General features: G+C 65.9%; 1 protein-coding gene across 2 annotated transcripts; it reads right to left on the reverse strand.

Annotated features, from left to right (window-relative positions):
* Positions 1-368: 368 nt before the first annotated feature.
* GMPPA (GDP-mannose pyrophosphorylase A) lies at positions 369-14,816 on the reverse strand. Of its 2 annotated transcripts, none has more exons than XM_084642647.1 (13): positions 14,757-14,816; positions 10,044-10,093; positions 9,305-9,402; positions 8,990-9,093; positions 5,073-5,265; positions 4,899-4,958; positions 4,546-4,676; positions 3,298-3,432; positions 2,961-3,058; positions 2,682-2,728; positions 2,290-2,382; positions 1,663-1,831; positions 369-1,494 (listed from the first exon to the last, which is right to left on the reverse strand). In XM_084642647.1, exons 2-13 carry the CDS (start codon positions 10,081-10,083, stop codon positions 1,394-1,396), a joined length of 1,269 nt encoding a protein of 422 aa, XP_084498773.1. In that variant the 5' UTR covers positions 10,084-10,093; positions 14,757-14,816; the 3' UTR covers positions 369-1,393. The 2 variants fall into 2 exon arrangements, with proteins under 2 accessions (XP_084498773.1, XP_084498772.1); XM_084642646.1 differs by lacking the exon at positions 14,757-14,816 and adding an exon at positions 11,243-11,342.
* Between the last annotated feature and the right edge of the window lie 2,416 nt (positions 14,817-17,232).

The raw sequence follows: 17,232 nt of genomic DNA on the forward strand, positions 1-17,232 counted from the left end.
CCAGCCCAGCCCTGTCCTGCCCCCCTGCGAGGCAGAGGCAGTGTTGGGCTGCTGAGATCCCTGCAGAGGTGACAGGGCAGTTCGGTGCACCGGTAAGAAGTGGCCGCCGTTACCGGCCTGTACACAGCCGATATTAAAGCACTGTGCTTTACCGTCATTGCCCCTTTTGCCCCCCCCAGCCACTGAGCTGGCCCTTGCTAGCCCACAGGGCCACCCAGGATACCCCCACCCCCTGGCATTTTAACCCCACAGGGGCCTGCTCCAGTTCTGCTGCGATTCCATAGGTGGACGTGGAAAAAGTGTCATGGAGTGTGGGGGAGTCCGAGGCCTGCACCCCTCTTCCTGGGATTCACCGGGACTCTCAGCCAGCCAGTAAAACGGAAGGTTTATTGGACAATAGCAACACCGTCTAAAACAGAGCTTCTGGGTACACCCAGGACCCCTCAGTCAAGTCTTTCTGGGGGGCAGGGAGCTTAGACTCCAGCCTTGGGGTTCCCTGTGTTCCACCACCCAGCCCCAAACTGAAACTCCCTCCAGCCCCTCCTCCTCTGGGCTTTGCCCTGTCCCGGGCCAGGAGGTCACCTGATTCCTTTGTTCTCCAACCCTTTAGCTCTCACCTTGCAGGGGGGAAGGGCTAGGCCATCGGTGGCCAGGAAACAGGGTGTCGGCCATTCTCTGTGTCCAGACCCCTACACACACCTGTCCTCTAGGGCTCTGCAACGACCATACCCCCTTACCCCACCCCTTAGAGACTTAAGAACTGCCTAGGGGAAACTGAGGCACCCCCACACTATTCAGAGGAAACATTAAGAACAGTCCCACTTCATCACACAAGGGCTGGCCGCAGGCTGGATTCCTTCTCCTCCTCCTCAGGGAAGGTCTCGCTGCCGGATGCTGTTTGCTGGCCCCGGCAGCCATCACAGCCCATGCGCCAGCAGCCTGCACGTGACTTCAGCGAGGCGCCCAGTTTAACGCTGCAGGGCCTGGCCAAGGACGGTGCAGACCCAACAACCCCCTCCCAGCGCCCCGTAGCCTGGCCAGGGGGGCTCGAGGGGCAGGACAAACACAGCCAAAGGCCCGGCCTTGGGCCCACGGACAGAGGGTGGGGCTGGTGCCGGCTCGGCCGGGCTGTGACACCCCAGGGAGCAGGTTTCCGGGCTGGGCTGAGCCGGGCAGGGCAGGGGACCAGATCCACCCCACAGGGAAGGGGCTGATGCAATTGTTCAGTGGGCGTTAATGTCTATCTATGGAGTGGCTGGACAGGCCCAGGGCATGGCCTGGCCAGAGCAGCTAGCTGGACCTCAGGGGGAGCTGAGCCACGCACAGGCCGGGGCCGCCTGAGAACCCTGAGCCGGAGGGGGAGGCCGTCGGTCCCCAGCTCCCAGCGGGCCCCTCACAGGATGATCTGGTTCTTGAAGCTGCGGCTCAGCTCCTTGTGGGGCAGGACAATGGAGTTGAGGATCACAACCTCTGCGGGGATGGTGACGTTACAGCCTGCGTGGGGAGACCAGAGCCACTGTCAGCTGGGGGCGAGCCGGAGGCCCCGCCCCACAGGAAAATCACAGCTGGGGGACCCGAGGCTGCCCCCCATGCACCCCCCACAGCCAGGTCCCGGAGAGCGGGGAGGAGAGCAGAGGCCAAGGGCGGGGGGGTCAGACCTACCCAGGATGGTGATGGAGGGTGTGAGCCTGCCGTCCCTGAAGAGGGTCTCACTGTCGATTTTAGCGTAGGGGTCGTTGGGGTTCGGGTCGCTGGGCGTCCCCTCGACCCGGGCCCAGCGCCCGATGGTGCTGTCCCAGCCCACAATGCTGTTGAGCACACAGGTGTGATCCTGGGGAGAGGGTGGCACAGGGTGAGGGGTGCTGCAGCTCAGACAGATCACAGAGGGGGCACCAGCCCTGGGCACAGCCTCTGGGTGGGGAGCCAGAGAAATGAGGTGCAGTAGTTTAGTGGCCTGTAGCAGCAGGGCTGCGGGTCGGGAGTGCGGGGCACCGGCAGAGGAGAGGTGGGAGCCCAGGGCTGGGCTAGCAGGGGGCCGTGTGTTGGGAATGAGGGGCACAGCCAGAATTCGGAGGGTGGGGGGGGTCAGGGCTGGGCTAGAAGGGTGCTGTGGGTCGGAAGTGAGGGGCCTCAGGGCTGGGCAGTGGTGGGTTTTGTGGGGTTGCCCAGGACAGAGGGGCCTCGGCAGTGCTGGGGAACAGAGGAACAGAGGCTCACGCTGCCATCTCTGCCCAAAGCCGGGGACTGACAGGCGCCCCCCTGCCCTCCCCCAGCGGGGCCCGCCCCTACCTGCAGCGATGCCCCGTGCAGGATGATGGACTCTCGCACACGCACACCGGCTCCCACCGTCACCCCCTTCCCGATGGAGACATTGGGGCCCAGCTGGAGCGAGAGAGCAGGGCAGGCAATGAGCAGCATCCGCCCAGCTGGCCCAGAGAAACCCCCCTCCAGGCCAGCGCTGGAAACACGCTGCCCCCCCAGGGCCGGCCCAGAGAAACCCCCCTCCAGGCCAGCGCTGGAAACACGCTGCCCCCCCAGGGCCGGCCCAGAGAAACCCCCCTCCAGGCCAGCGCTGGAAACACGCTGCCCCCCCAGGGCCGGCCCAGAGAAACCCCCCTCCAGGCCAGCGCTGGAAACACGCTGCCCCCCCAAGGCCGGCCCAGCCCCAGCCCTGCACTCACCACGGCGCTGTGGTCGACGGAAGCCGTCGGGTGGATGTACACGTTCCCTGCAACACAAACCAGGGTGAGGGGATGTGGGTCTACCCCACCCCCCTCTGAGCTAGGCAGGGAGAGGACCTGCCCAGAGCCCAGCCACAGCCACTGCCTAGCGCCCACGGGTCTCATCCCCGGCTGGGACCCCTCGTGGCGAGAGGGGAGCCGGCTCCGGCCCGCGGCGCGCAGGGCTCAGCTAGCAGCGTGCCCAGGCCGAGCTGGCAGGGGCCGTGCGTGGGAGGGTACCTCGGATGGTGGGCCCCCCGGGGCTGTCCCGGGCCAGTCTCTCCGGGTGGCGCTGGCTGTACTGGCTGAGGTACAGGCGGCTGGCGTAGATGGCAGAGCTGGGGGGAAAGGAGTGAATCAGTGACCGGGCCCCACCTCGCAGCATCCGAAGGAGCCAGCCGGGCAAGCGCCCCGCGGGGCCGGCACCACAGTCAGGCAGTTCCTAGCGGCGAGGCTGCTCCCCCGGGGCTTCGACAGGGACCCCCCGACTGGACCAGCCCTGAACTGAGCCCAGCTCCGAACAGTGCAAGGGACACTGCCGCCCACCCGCTCCCCCGCCCTGCCGGCCAACACCCACCCAGCCGATTTGATCTGGCTCCAGAACCCGTCGGTTTTGTAGACGTAGAGCTTGCCGCGCCCGGCCAGCGCCGTGAAGACGTCCTGCTCCAGCCGGATCACCTCGGCCCGCTGCCAGCCGTTGCTGCTCTCCTCCCTGCCAGGCGAGAGGCACGGGGTGAGGGCGAGGGCTCTGCTGGGGGGCTGAGCCGGGATTACTGCCCCCGGCATGGCCATGCACCTGAGCAGCAGAGCAGGGCTCGGGCTGCCGAAATCCCAGCTCCCTCTGCCAGCAGCCAGGGCCCCTTCTGCAGACCCCAGGTGTGGGCAGCGGTGCCAGCAGGAATCCAGCAGCCCCAGCACTTACCACCTGCCCCTCCCCACTTTGCAGAAGGGCAGAGGGAGCCGTGGGAGGGGGCTGCCAAAGGGAACACAGGGTTATGGCTGCTCTAGGGAACAGCCTGGCCATGGCCCCGAGCCAGATTCTGCTTGGGCCCAGTGGGGCGAGACCAGATCCGCTGGCAGCTGGCGTGGCCAACCCGAGGGCTGCCCGCTCTGCGCCTCCATCCAGGGCAGGTGCTATGCACGGCACCGGCTCCTTCCCCAGCCCTGTGCTCCGAGCCCATCCCTGACTGCCAGCGCCTCGGCTGTCTGTGTCCGTGGCTGGCCCAGACAGGCACAGCCTGGGCCCCCGGCAGGGACAGAGCTGGCAGGTCAGGAGCACCTCATAAGCGCCCCGGAGAGCGACACACCCAGCATCAGAGCCCTTCCCGCCCCAGCAGCAGGTGCTTTTCAGGGCGAGATGGGTTTCTCCTCCGCCCTGAATTCCCACCTGTCCCCCTGCACAGACAGTGTGGCTGGGAACGGCCTGTGTCAGGGTCCCTGCTGCAGGGTGAGCCCTGGGCCCTGTGATGCAACAGTGCAGGGAGCTGGGGGGCACCCAGGGCCGTTGTCCCCCAAATGCCCAGGAGCCCGATCCCAGCTCAGCACCAGGGCTTTAGCGGAGCAGCAGGCGGAAGCAGGGAGCGGCGAAGTGGGGCTCCGGGAGGGAGCTGGCAATAAATGCCCCATGCGGCACACATGCCCAGATACTGCCGCAGGCTGGGAGAGGGGCGACAGAGACTTACCCAAGGCAAGAGCACCTGGTGCAGGTCAGGCAGCGAGTGAGGATGGCAGAGGAGGAGAGAAGGTGGGAAAAGAGAGAGATGGAAGATGAACGTGGTGGCTGCAGCCCCAGGCACCAGGCCGGGAGGGGAGGGGGGGCACTCACAGGAGCAGCTCCTGCTGGGTCCTCTGGAAGACCTCGCCGATGTGCTGGAAGATGGTGGGTGTGAACAGGTAGATGCCGCAGTTGATGATCTCGCTGACAAAGGTGCTGGGCTTCTCCACATAGTGCAGGACCTGGGGGGCAAGGTGCCATGAGCGCCCCAACCTGGCTCGCCAGTGCCACCCCACCGGGCACCAGCCAGGACGAATGCTGGGAACTGGACACAGGTAGCTGGGAGAGCAACGCTGCATCAGGGCCACAGCACACAATGCTCCTGCCCCACACGGGCCAAGGCGCCCACAGCACGGCCACCACCCAGCATGGGCAGCGCTGCCCATGTGGCCCCAGCCCCTTACCTCACACGTCTCTGTGTTGGCCACGATGCAGCCGTAGTTCAGGGACTGCTTCCTGTTGGCCTGTGGAAAGGGGACAGCGTCAGCGGGCTCCATGCCCAAGGAACCTGGGCAGAGGTGTCCCGAGGCTCCCAGCCGGCCACCTGCCGCGGGAACCCAGGGCAGCTCCCCGCTCACCGTGGTGCCCAGCATGACAAAGCCGTGCGGGTCTCCACGCTGCTGCTGGAAGGCCAGCATCTCTGGCAGGGGGAACTCTGAGCACACGTCTGCATTGAGGACGAAGAAGGCCTCGGGGCCACCCGACAGGATCTGGTCTCGGAAGTGATAGATGCCACCGCCGGTGCCCAGCGCCGCATACTCCTGCAGGTACCTGTGTGACCAAGTGGGAACTTTCTTAATCTTTTCTCTGAATATATTGTGTGCCTCAGTTCCCCCTGTGTGTTACTTAAGTATCTAGATGGTGGGACGGGGGTGTGATCGTTGCAGGGACCCCTAGAGGGCAGGTGTGACGCCGAGTGGCTAACGGGGCACAGAGACCAGCCGACACCCTGAATCCCGGCAACTGACAGCCGGGCCCCTCCCCTGCCAGAGCCAGCCGGCGTGCTGGAGAACAGAGACCAGGGGACCTGTTTGCCCAGGAAGCAGACAAGGGCCGCAGGGGGTCACCTGGGGGTGACGGAGGCTGGGCTGCTGGAAGGGGTCAGTCTCCTGGTTTGGTATTGGTGGGGAAGGGGGCACCCAGAGGTCCGGGCCCTGGATCCCCCCAAGCTGGACTTTGCGGCAGGTCCCCGATTTCTGTGCTCACAAGCTCTGTCCTACGCTGGACTCCCCACGACTAATAACCCGTCTGTGTCCCATGCTGGCTGGGAGTGGGGGGCAGGGCCCTTTGTGGGGGTGTGAGGCTCCCCAGGGGTCCTGTCCAGGGGGACTCGCTGTGGGGTGGGGAGCCAGGGGCTGAATGCTCCGAGGTCAGACCCAGGAGGGGCTGAAGCCAGGCAGGCTCCTGGCCCTGGTGAGTGGCCCTGAGGGGAGACGCTGCCCCAGAGCCCTGGCTGGCTTTTCTTAGCATGGTTCCCAAGCACCCAGCCTGCAAGTCTGGGACAACCTGCAAGCCAAGTCGGGGCATGGCCAGAGGTTTCCCTGCTACGGCAGTGTGACTAACTTGGGGGTCCCCGTGGTTTTTTCTTGGTTTTCCTATGGTTTGCATACAGAGGGGGTGGGACTCAGTTTCCCTGGGTGTTACGGGTTTAACAAGGGGATGGGAGAGGGAGTTTGTTGGGACACAGGACCGGCGAGGGAACTTGGGACCCCGGCCAATGGCCTGGAGAACGGAGACCCCAGCGACTGGGGACCGGGAGGCCCAGCTCAGGAGTCCCAGCCGGGTCTGGCCAGCGGGAGGACAATGGGCTGAGAAGAGGGGACCCCGGTGACCTGACCAGCCGGGTCCAGCCAGAGGGGCCAGAGCACAGAAGCGGGGAGAGGGGGCCCAGGCGACCCTGTTTACCTGGAGAGAAGACAATAGACAGAGGGGGGCTTGGGGCCGGGGATCTCAGAGGCCCAGCTGGGAAGCAGCGGGGCTTGGGACTGGAGAGAGGGAGCAGGCAGAGTCCACCTGGATGCAGGAGAGACTTAGATGTACTGGGCTGGGGGAGGCCAGGCCTGAGGGCCCTGAGAGTTTCCTATGCTGGGGTCAGATGCTCAATAAACCCTCCTGTGTTACGCTGGCTCAGTCTCGCTCCAGTCTAGAGAACAGGGTTGCGTTATTCCCTCTGGGAGTTGAGGCCCTGGGTGTCCAGAGCGAGTGGACTCCCTGAGGGGCCCACAGCAGAGACAAGCATGCTGGAGGCTCAGAGAGGTGAGGCTCTAGGAGATGGAGGGGTTTAACCCGAGAGAGAGAGTAGCCCCCCGAGACGGGCTGTCGCACTGAAGGGGGATCCCCACAGGGACCATTTGGGCCAAGAGTGGGCACGACCTGTGAGTCCGTGACAGGCAGCACCAGTGCAGCCTCGGGACCGTGAGGGGGACACAGGACAGCTGTCCCGGGCCCTTCTCCTGGGAGCAAGACCTCTATGGCAGGGGAGGGACAGGACTCCTTGTCCCCACGCTCGGGGGGCTCAGCAAGTGCAGAACAGACCCAGGGGAACGGCAGCATCAGACTGGGACCCTGTTGCCCAGGGGCCTGCAGGGATCCCATGAGGAGAGCTGCCTGGCCACATGGGGCTGGGCTCGGGAGGAGGCGGGGGTAGCCCGGGGGTGCTAGAGCAGGAGGCTCAACCAGACACCTCAGGCTCCAGAGGAGATCCCAGCCGGGAAGCCTGACTTCAGCACCAGGCAAACAGGGGAAACGACAGCGAAGAATAGAATTACCAGCCACTGAGATGGACACAGATTGTTGGGACGTCTGAAAGGGAAATCAGGCCTCACCAATCTACAAGAATTCTCTGAGAGGGTCAACAGGTGTGTGGACAAGGGGGATCCAGTGGATAGAGTGTACTTAGATTTTCAGAAAGCCTTTGACAAGGTTTGACACAGCAGGGAGGGGGGGAAGTGTTGACCTGGGAATGTGGCAGGGGAGTTTCAATGGGAGACCTGAGAGCGGGTAACCTGAGCCAGAAGGGGGAGATAACACCTCTGCCCAGGAATGTAAACAGACTGCAGGAGGGAGCCTGCTGGGGGGGGGGGGGGGTTTAGTTTCAGTTTGGGGCTGGGTGGTGGAACGCAGGGAACCCCAGGGCTGGGGTCTAAGCTCCCCGCTCCCCCCAAAGGACTTGACTGAGGGGTCCTGGTTGTACCCACTAGCTCCATTTTAGACTGTGTTCCTGGTGTCCAATAAACCTTCCGTTTTACTAGCTGGCTGAGAGTCTCAGTGAATCCCAGGAAGAGGGGTGCAGGGCCTGGACTCCCCCACACTCCGTGACACAAGGTCCCTCGCCAAAGGACCTTAAGCAAAGTGAGCTGTCATGGGGTAAGAGGGAAGGTTCTCTCATGGGTCGGTAACTGGTTAAAAGACAGGAAACAAAGGGGAGGAATAAATGGTCAGTTTTCAGAATGGAGAGAGGGAAATAGTGGTGTCCCCAGGAGTCTGTACTGGGAGCAGGGCTGTACAACATAGTCATAACGGACCTGCAAAAGGTGGTAAACAGCGAGGTGGCAAAATTTGCAGATGGTACAAAACTGCTCAAGATAGTGAAGTCCCAGGCAGACTGTGAAGAGCTACAAAGGGATCTCTCGAAACTGGGTGACGGGGCAACACAATGGCAGATGAAATTCAGTGTTGATCAATGCACAGTGATGCCCATTGGAAAACATCAACCCAACTAGACATATACAATGATGGGTCTAAATTAGCTGTTACCACTCAAGAGAGAGATCTTGGAGTCACTGTGGAGAGTTCTGTGAACACATCTGCTCAATGGGCAGCAGCAGCCAAAAATGCGAACAAAATGTTAGGAACCATTAGAAAAGGGAGAGATAAGACGACAGAAAATATCCTGTAGCCTTTGTATAAATCCCTGGTATGCCCACACCTTGAATACTGCCAGCCAAAGATATTTTGGAATTGGAAAAGTGCAACAAAAATGATTAGGGGTATGGAACGGCTGCCGTATGAGGAGAGATTAATAAGACTGGGACTTTTCATCTTGGAAAAGAGACGACTAAGGGGGGATATGACAGAGGTCTATAAAGTCATGACGGGTGTGGAGAGAGTGACTAAGGACATGTCATTTACTCCTCCTAACACAAGAACTATGAAATTACAAGGCAGCAGGTTTAAAACAGACACAAGGAAGTATTTCTTCACACAACCTGCAGAGTCAACCTGTGGAACTGGTTTTCAGGGGATGTTGTGAAGGCCAAAACTACAGTAGGGTTGAAAAAAGACCTAAATACGTTCCTGGAGGACAGATCCGTCAATGGCTCCCAGCCAGGATGGGCAGGTGTCCCTAGCCTCTGGGGCACCTGGCATTGGCCACGATCAGAGGCAGGATTCTGAGCTAGATGGACCTTTGGTCTGGCCCAGTGTGGTTGTTCTCCCACCCAGCATGGAAAGCCCCCAGCCATGGGCCCCAGGCAGGAGGCTCCGTCCCACCCACCTGATGGGGATTTTAAACTCTTGCTGTGCAGATACCAGGAAGCGGCTCAGGGCTTCGGTGGGCTGGTAGAAGCCCACGAGGAGAATCTCCTTCAGGCTTGGAACCTGGGGGGCCGGACACACATCGGTTAGGTGAGAAGAGAACCCAGCCCCCAGCCCCAGGTGACACCTCCCCCCAGGGCCAGGACCTGCCCTCGCCCTCCCATGGGCTCAGGCTAGCATTTACCCCGGGCTCTCTAGCTGAGAGCCGTGGAGCCGAACGACCCTTGTGCCCCGCACAGGTGGGCCCAGCCCTTGCACGTGGCTGGCTCGTTACCTTGGTGCAGGCCTCGATGTGGTGCTGGATCATGGGCACCCCTGCCACCGGGAACAGCGGCTTCGGGACTTCGAAGGACAAGGGCCGGAAGCGAGTCCCTGAGGGAAGGAATGAGGGGCTCAGGGGACAGCAGACATGGAGGGTTTCCCGCCAGGCCGGCTCACTGGCGCTGCACAGACCCCCGGAGACCCCAGGGTCGGCTCCTTCCCACCAGCAGACAGGCAGCCAGGAGCTTTCGGGGCCAGCCGCAGCTCCCGCTCCGCGCCCGGGCCGCAAGGCAGGTGCACGCGCGCATCAGAGCAGCCACGCCAGCCCAGCATCAGCCAGGCACAGCGGCCACTGGGCAGCGCCAGGGAAGCCAAGCCGAGGCAAGGTGGCCAGGCCTGGGGGGCTGAGCCCCAAGGGCTGAGCTGCAGGGCAGCAGGACGCAGGAGGGGCTGGCAGCCGCGTGGAGCAAAGGGGGTGAGGCGACGGCGGAGGGAAGAGGGGGCGAGGCCCCTTGGCGGCTCAGGGTCCAGCCGGCCGCGGCAGAGGCCAGAGCCAGCGGAGCCTGCTGGGGGGCGAGGCCCCGGGGCACGGCGGGGCCGGGCAGGCGGCTGGCGTGAGCGAGGGGAGGGCGCCCGGCGGGTGCTGGGCAGGACTCGCGGCGCTGTGGGGCGGACACCACCCCTGCCCCGGCGCGGGAGGAACGGGGCCGAGCCCAGGGGGCCGGCAACGCGGGCGGGGGACCGGGTCTCACCTTTCTGCGGCCCCCCAATGAGGATCACGGCCTTGAGCATCTTCACAGACCTGCCGGGGAGACAGAGCGACTGGGACAGCGCCCCCGAGGCCCCCAGCCCGGCCCGCCCCCGGGACCCCGCCCCACAGCGCCCCCCGAGTGCCCGGGACCCCGCCCCCCGGCGCCCCCCGAGGCCCCCAGCCCGGCCCGCCCCCGCCCCCGGGACCCCGCCCCACAGCGCCCCCCGAGGCCCCCAGCCCGGCCCGCCCCGCCCCCGGGACCCCGCCCCACAGCGCCCCCCGAGGCCCCCAGCCCGGCCCGCCCCGCCCCCAGGACCCCGCCCCACAGCGCCCCCCGAGTGCCCGGGACCCCGCCCCCCGGCGCCCCCCGAGGCCCCCAGCCCGGCCCGCCCCCGCCCCCGGGACCCCGCCCCACGGCGCCCCCGAGGCCCCCAGCCCGGCCCGCCCCCGCCCCCGGGACCCCGCCCCACAGTGCCCCCCGAGGCCCCCAGCCCGGCCCGCCCCCAGGACTCCGCCCCACAGCGCCCCCCGAGTGCCCGGGACCCCACCCCACAGCGCCCCCTGAGGCCCCCAGCCCGGCCCGCCCCCGCCCCCGGGACCCCGCCCCACGGCGCCCCCGAGGCCCCCAGCCCGGCCCGCCCCCGCCCCCGGGACCCCGCCCCACAGCGCCCCCGAGGCCCCCAGCCCGGCCCGCCCCCAGGACTCCGCCCCACAGCGCCCCCCGAGTGCCCGGGACCCCACCCCACAGCGCCCCCTGAGGCCCCCAGCCCGGCCCGCCCCCGCCCCCGCCCCCGGGACCCCGCCCCACGGCGCCCCCGAGGCCCCCAGCCCGGCCCGCCCCCGCCCCCGGGACCCCGCCCCACAGCGCCCCCGAGGCCCCCAGCCCGGCCCGCCCCGCCCCCGGGACCCCGCCCCACAGCGCCCCCCGAGTGCCCGGGACCCCGCCCCCCGGCGCCCCCCGAGGCCCCCAGCCCGGCCCGCCCCCGCCCCCGGGACCCCGCCCCACAGCGCCCCCCGAGTGCCCGGGACCCCGCCCCACAGCGCCCCCCGAGTGCCCGGGACCCCGCCCCACAGCGCCCCCCGAGGCCCCCAGCCCGCCCCGCTACGCGCGGCGCCCCCCTGGGGGGAGGGGTCGGACCGAGAAGGGGGGTCGGGGGGGGTCGGAGCGGCAGGGCCGGGGGGGCCTGGGCTGCCCGTTACCGGGGTGACGGCGAGTCTCGGCGAGGCTCCGAGCGCCTCCACTTCCGGCCACGTCAGCGCCTCCGGCCTCGCGCGGGGCCTGCCGGGAGTTGTAGTTCTGGGGCGGGGGGTCAGATCCGGGGGGCGGGGCACACAGCCGGGGGGGGGTTGGGTCAGATCCGTGGGGCGGGGGGGCGGAGCACACAGCCGGGGGGGGGTTGGGTCAGATCCGTGGGGCGGGGGGGCGGGGCACACAGCCGGGGGGGGGTTGGGTCAGATCCGTGGGGCGGGGGGGCGGGGCACACAGCCCGGGGGGGGTTGGGTCAGATCCGTGGGGCGGGGGGGCGGGGCACACAGCCGGGGCGCAGGGGGGTTGGGTCAGATCCGTGGGGCGGGGGGCGGGGCACACAGCCGGGGGGGGTTGGGTCAGATCCGGGGGGCGGGGGGCAGGGCACACAGCCGGGGTGCAGGGGGGTTGGGTCAGATCCGTGGGGCAGGGGGGGCGGGGCACACAGCCGGGGGGGGTTGGGTCAGATCCGGGGGGCAGGGCACACAGCCGGGGCGCAGGGGGGTTGGGTCAGATCCGGGGGGCGGGGGGCGGGGCACACAGCCGGGGCGCAGGGGGGTTGGGTCAGATCCGTGGGGCAGGGGGGGCGGGGCACACAGCCGGGGCGCAGGGGGTTGGGTCAGATCCGTGGGGCGGGGGGCAGGGCACACAGCCTGGGGTGCAGGGGGTTGGGTCAGATCCGTGGGGCGGGGGGGCGGGGCACACAGCCGGGGCGCAGGGGGGTTGGGTCAGATCCGGGGGGTGGGGGGCAGGGCACACAGCCGGGGCGCAGGGGGTTGGGTCAGATCCGTGGGGCGGGGGGCAGGGCACACAGCCGGGGCGCAGGGGGGTTGGGTCAGATCCGTGGGGCGGGGGGGCGGGGCACACAGCCGGGGCGCAGGGGGGTTGGGTCAGATCCGGGGGGCGGGGGGCAGGGCACACAGCCGGGGTGCAGGGGGGTTGGGTCAGATCCATGGGGCGGGGGAGCGGGGCACACAGCCGGGGTGCAGGGGGGTTGGGTCAGATCCGGGGGGCGGGGGCAGGGCACACAGCCGGGGCGCAGGGGTTTGGGTCAGATCCGGGGGGCGGGGGGGCGGGGCACACAGCCCGGGGTGCAGGGGGTTGGGTCAGATCCGTGGGGCGGGGGGGCGGGGCACACAGCCGGGGCGCAGGGGGGTTGGGTCAGATCCGGGGGGCGGGGGGCAGGGCACACAGCCCGGGGTGCAGGGGGGTTGGGTCAGATCCGGGGGGCGGGGGGGCGGGGCACACAGCCGGGGTGCAGGGGGGTTGGGTCAGATCCGGGGGGCGGGGGGCAGGGCACACAGCCGGGGTGCAGGGGGTTGGGTCAGATCCGGGGGGCGGGGGGCAGGGCACACAGCCGGGGTGCAGGGGGGGTTGGGTCAGATCCGGGGGGCGGGGGGCGGGGCACACAGCCGGGGTGCAGGGGGGTTGGGTCAGATCCGGGGGGCGGGGGGCAGGGCACACAGCCGGGGTGCAGGGGGGGTTGGGTCAGATCCGGGGGGCGGGGGGCAGGGCACACAGCCGGGGTGCAGGGGGGTTGGGTCAGATCCGTGGGGCGGGGCACACAGCCGGGGTGCAGGGGGGTTGGGTCAGATCCGGGGGGCGGGGGGCAGGGCACACAGCCGGGGTGCAGGGGGGTTGGGTCAGATCCGTGGGGCGGGGGGCAGGGCACACAGCCGGGGTGCAGGGGGGTTGGGTCAGATCCGGGGGGCGGGGGGCAGGGCACACAGCCGGGTTGCAGGGGTGTTGGGTCAGATCCGGGGGGCGGGGGGCAGGGCACACAGCCCGGGGGGGGGGGGTTGGGTCAGATCCGTGGGGCGGGGGGGCGGGGCACACAGCCGGGGTGCAGGGGGGTTGGGTCAGATCCGGGGGGCAGGGGGGCGGGGCACACAGCCCGGGGGGGGGGTTGGGTCAGATCCGGGGGGCGGGGGGCAGGGCACACAACCGGGGTGCAGGGGGGTTGGGTCAGATCCGTGGGGCGGGGGGCAGGGCACACAGCCGGGGTGCAGGGGGGTTGGGTCAGATCCGGGGGGCGGGGGGCAGGGCACACAGCCGGGGTGCAGGGGGTTGGGTCAGATCCATGGGGCGAGGGCCGGGGCCGGCCCGTCCTGAGCCCACCCCCAGCAGCCCAGGGCTGTGGGTCGGGCACCCCCAGGGCTCTGCTGGGAGCCCAGCGCACAGGTGGGGGGCCAGGCCAAAGGGCCCCCGGGCCTTAGAAGAGGGGCTCCCCATCGCCCCCTGCCCCGGGGCCCTGCGGGGACTCGGCCCCAGGACAGCTGGAAGCAGCCGGGACCCCTGGAGGCGCCGTTGCCCCGTGGGAGCCGGGCGGGGCAGGCCTGGACCCCGGCCGTACCCTGCAGCCCCACGGCCGGCACCGGGCTCCCGGGGGCAGAAGGTCCCGAGCCTGTGAGATTGCGAGGGGCTGGCAGGCTCCGAGCCAGCGGCAGGGACGGGCCCCCGGCCAGTGCACCTGCCAGCAGCGCGGCCGCGGGGGCCCCAACAAGCCCTGGCATGGTCAGGCCAGGCTATTAATACCCGTGACGACAGCCGGCTGCTGGCAGCCCCATGGGTGGGGGGCCGGGGGGGCCACGCAGACCGCCCAGGGCGCAGCATTGGGCAGGGGATCCGCAGCCCCTCAGTGTGGGAACCAAAGGGAATCCGAGCCCCGGGACGGAGCGCGCGTCTCCCTGGGGAGAGGGGGCTGGGCCCACACTGGGCGGGCGCACGGGGGGGGTCTCGCTCACTCCTCGGCCAGGACGGATTCGAACGGGCGCTTCTGGTCCCGCTCCTTGAGACACCCCGAGACCGAACTCCTTTCCGACAGGCAGCCTCCCGCCTGGTCTCTGGGATCGGCTGCAGGGACCCGCCGGGGACGCCACCCCGTCACCAGGGTCAAGGATTCGGCCCGGGCTGCACGGCCCGCAGGGGCACCAGGATCTCTGCGAGCAGGGGAGACGCAGGGGGACTGGCTGCGACCCTGCTGCTGACACCAGGATCCAGGGCAAATTCACGACCACGGACCCTGGACCCTCGGACATGAGAGCTCCAGGGCGTAGGAGCAGGGGAGGGAGTCCCTAAGGGAGGGACAAGGCGCCCTGTGGGGGGGGGACGGACGACCTGCCTCGGGGAAGTCCCCTGCCCCATTGCTTAGAGGCGGCGGGGGGGTCACTGAGAGCATGAATTTAGCAAGTTTCCAGGAGGCCTGGCCGGGTCTAAGGAGAAAGGGACCAACCAGAGTGAATGCAAGTGTGGGGGGGATGCCCCTACCCCACACCTGCCTGATGTGTGACATGCAGTGCCCCCCCGCATGTACCCCCTGTCCTGCCAGAGCAGACCCCTGTGTCAGGTTGGACCCCTTGGCAAGCCAACGGATGTGTTGAGATACCCCCGAGTCTACCTGTTCTGCCAGCCTGAGCCCCCATTAACCTGTCTTGCTGAGCCAGGCTCCGAAAACCTCCTTGAACTCACCCCCAGGCAAGGCCACCCCCAGCTGCAGATCAGCTCTGGGAAGACTCAGCTTAAGAGACTTGCTCCAGTCCTCAGATGTCCCCTCCCTTGGGGTGCAGACCCACGGATCTATTATGAAATTTGCCCGTTCCCTCTATGTGGAGAGAGGTGTGCACACGTCTTCCCCCCTCCCCAGTTACAAATGACAAACTGGGTTTAATAATAAACAAAACAAGTTTTATTAACTCTAAAAGGCAGCTTTTAAAGTGGTTAAAGGGTAACAAACAGAACAAAGCAGATAACGAACAAATGAAACCAAACACGCAAACTGAGCTAGTCGCACTAAAGAAATTGGTGACAAACAGTATTTCTCCCCCTAGATACTGTTGCAGGCAGGTTGCAAAGATTCAATATCGATCCAATTTGTGGAATGACCCAGCCACTACCAGTCTCTATTCAAACCCGAGTTAATGGGATCTAATATGCGAACCAGATACCATGAACTTGGGTTGGAGCAGAGCCTGGGTCATTACACCTATTGAATCTATTTCCCGAAGTTACGTATCCTCCTCACGCCTTCTTGTCCACTGTCTAGATGGGCCCGCTTGATGATCACGACAAAAGCTTTTTCTCCTGCTGATAATAGCTCATCTTAATGCATTCGCCTCTGACAGTTCGTACAGCAACTTCCACCTTCTATGTGTGTGTATATCTCTCTTCTTACTCTATGTTCCATTCTGTGCCTCCGATGAAGTGAGCTGTAGCTCACGAAGGCTTGTGCTCAGATTGGTTAATCTCCGAGGTGCCACAAGTCCTCCTGTTCTTTTTAGTTGAAATACAAATACATAGTCAATATTCCTAACTTCAGACACAGCGGCCGCTGGATATTCCCATTCAGTAAATCACAACCTCTCCAGTGAGCTCTCCCAGGAGCCATCTTGCATAGAGTACATCTCAGTTATGTCGTATTCATATCATAAGCATATTTCATGAATAATATGGAATGACACGTCTGTCTCGGCGTCCCCAGGCGATGCTCTGGAACGGCTCCCTACGAAGCCAGGCAGGACTCTAGGGAAGTCTCCTCTCGGGGAGCAGCCTGTCTGCAGGACACACAGCTCCCCCGGCTCCACCTTCCTGGGTCTGACCTCGGAGCATTCAGCCTCCTCTGCGCCTCCGTGAGCTTCCCACAGCGAGTCCGCCCAGGCGGGGTCCTGGGGAAGCCAGAGGGTCCTGCCCCCCAACTCCGCAGTCAGACGGGACTCTCAGCCAGCCAGTAAAACAGAAGGTTTATTAGACGACAGGAACATGGTCTAACACAGAGCTTGTAGGTGCAGAGAACAGGACCCCTCAGCCAGGTCCATTTTGGGGGGCAGTGAGCCAGCCAGCCAGCCCCAAACTGAAACTCCCTACAGCCCCCCTCCTCTGGGCTTTGTCCCTTTCCCGGGCCAGGAGGGCACCGGATTCCTTTGTTCTCCAACCCTTTCGCTCTCACCTTGCAGGGGGGGAAGGGCCCAGGCCATCAGTGCCAGGAAACAGGGTGTCGGCCATTCTCTGTGTCCAGACCCCTGCACACAGCTGCCCTCTAGGGCTCTGCAATGATCATACACCCTTACCCCACCCCCTAGATACTTAAGAACTCACAACTGTGGGTTTAGCAGGCCAATGCTCAAACCACTGAGCTATCCCCTCTCCTCTGAACTGCCTAGGGGAAACTGAGGCACCCCCACACTATTCAGAGGAAACATTAAGAACAGTCCCGCTTCGTCACAATATCACAACCCCATCGACCCACCAGAACGTGCCCCCCCTGCCCCAACCGAACACCCCCCACCCCACCCAAACATACCCCACCCTGCCAGACCGCATCCCACTGACCCACCAGAACAGCCCCCCATCCCAACAAACACCCCACCCCTCCCTGCCAGAACACAGCACCCCAGAAGCCAAACCATATGAGCCATACAGGAACTCCTTGCCAGAAGGTGTTGTGAAGGCCAAGACTATAACAGGGTTCAAAAAGGAGCTAGATAGATTCCTGGAGGACAGGTCCAGCAATGGCTATTAGCCAGGCTATTAGCCAGGTATCCCTAGCCCCTGTTTGCCAGACGCTGGGAATGGGAGCCAGGGGATGGATCACTGGGCGATTCCCTGTTCGGCTCATTCCCTCTGGGGCACCTGGCCCTGGCTGCTGTCGGCAGACAGGACACGGGGCTGGATGGACCCTTGCTCTGACCCAGTCTGGCCGCTCGGATGTTCTTATAGTTGGCACTCCGGGTACCCCCCATCCCAGCACTGGCGACATTATCCCGCAGGTCCTGTGTCCCCAGCTACTGTTCCACTTAGGAGGAATCCCGCCAAGTTAATGTAGGACACACGGCGAGAGCCCCCAGGCCGAGCTCTGCCTCGTCAGCTCTGCCAGCTTCCCCCAGCAGCCGAACCCCCAGCGCCAGCTATGCTCCAGTCTGTTCAGCCTTACTGGGCCTTCCCCTGCCTG

The sequence above is a fragment of the Lepidochelys olivacea genome (assembly GCF_965140295.1).
Source record: "Lepidochelys olivacea isolate rLepOli2 genome assembly, chromosome: 11".
Taxonomy (NCBI): Eukaryota; Metazoa; Chordata; order Testudines; family Cheloniidae; genus Lepidochelys; species Lepidochelys olivacea.

Excerpts from the sequence above, each read along its gene's own strand:
- GMPPA (XM_084642647.1), bottom strand. The coding sequence starts at position 10,083 with ATGCTCAAGGCCGTGATCCTCATTGGGGGGCCGCAGAAAG. Across the intron at positions 5,266-8,989 it reads GAGTTTAAAATCCCCATCAG|GTACCTGCAGGAGTATGCGG; the intron begins GTGGGTGGGACG and ends TTGGTCACACAG. Across the intron at positions 3,433-4,545 it reads ACCCAGCAGGAGCTGCTCCT|GGAGGAGAGCAGCAACGGCT; the intron begins GTGAGTGCCCCC and ends CTCGCCTGGCAG.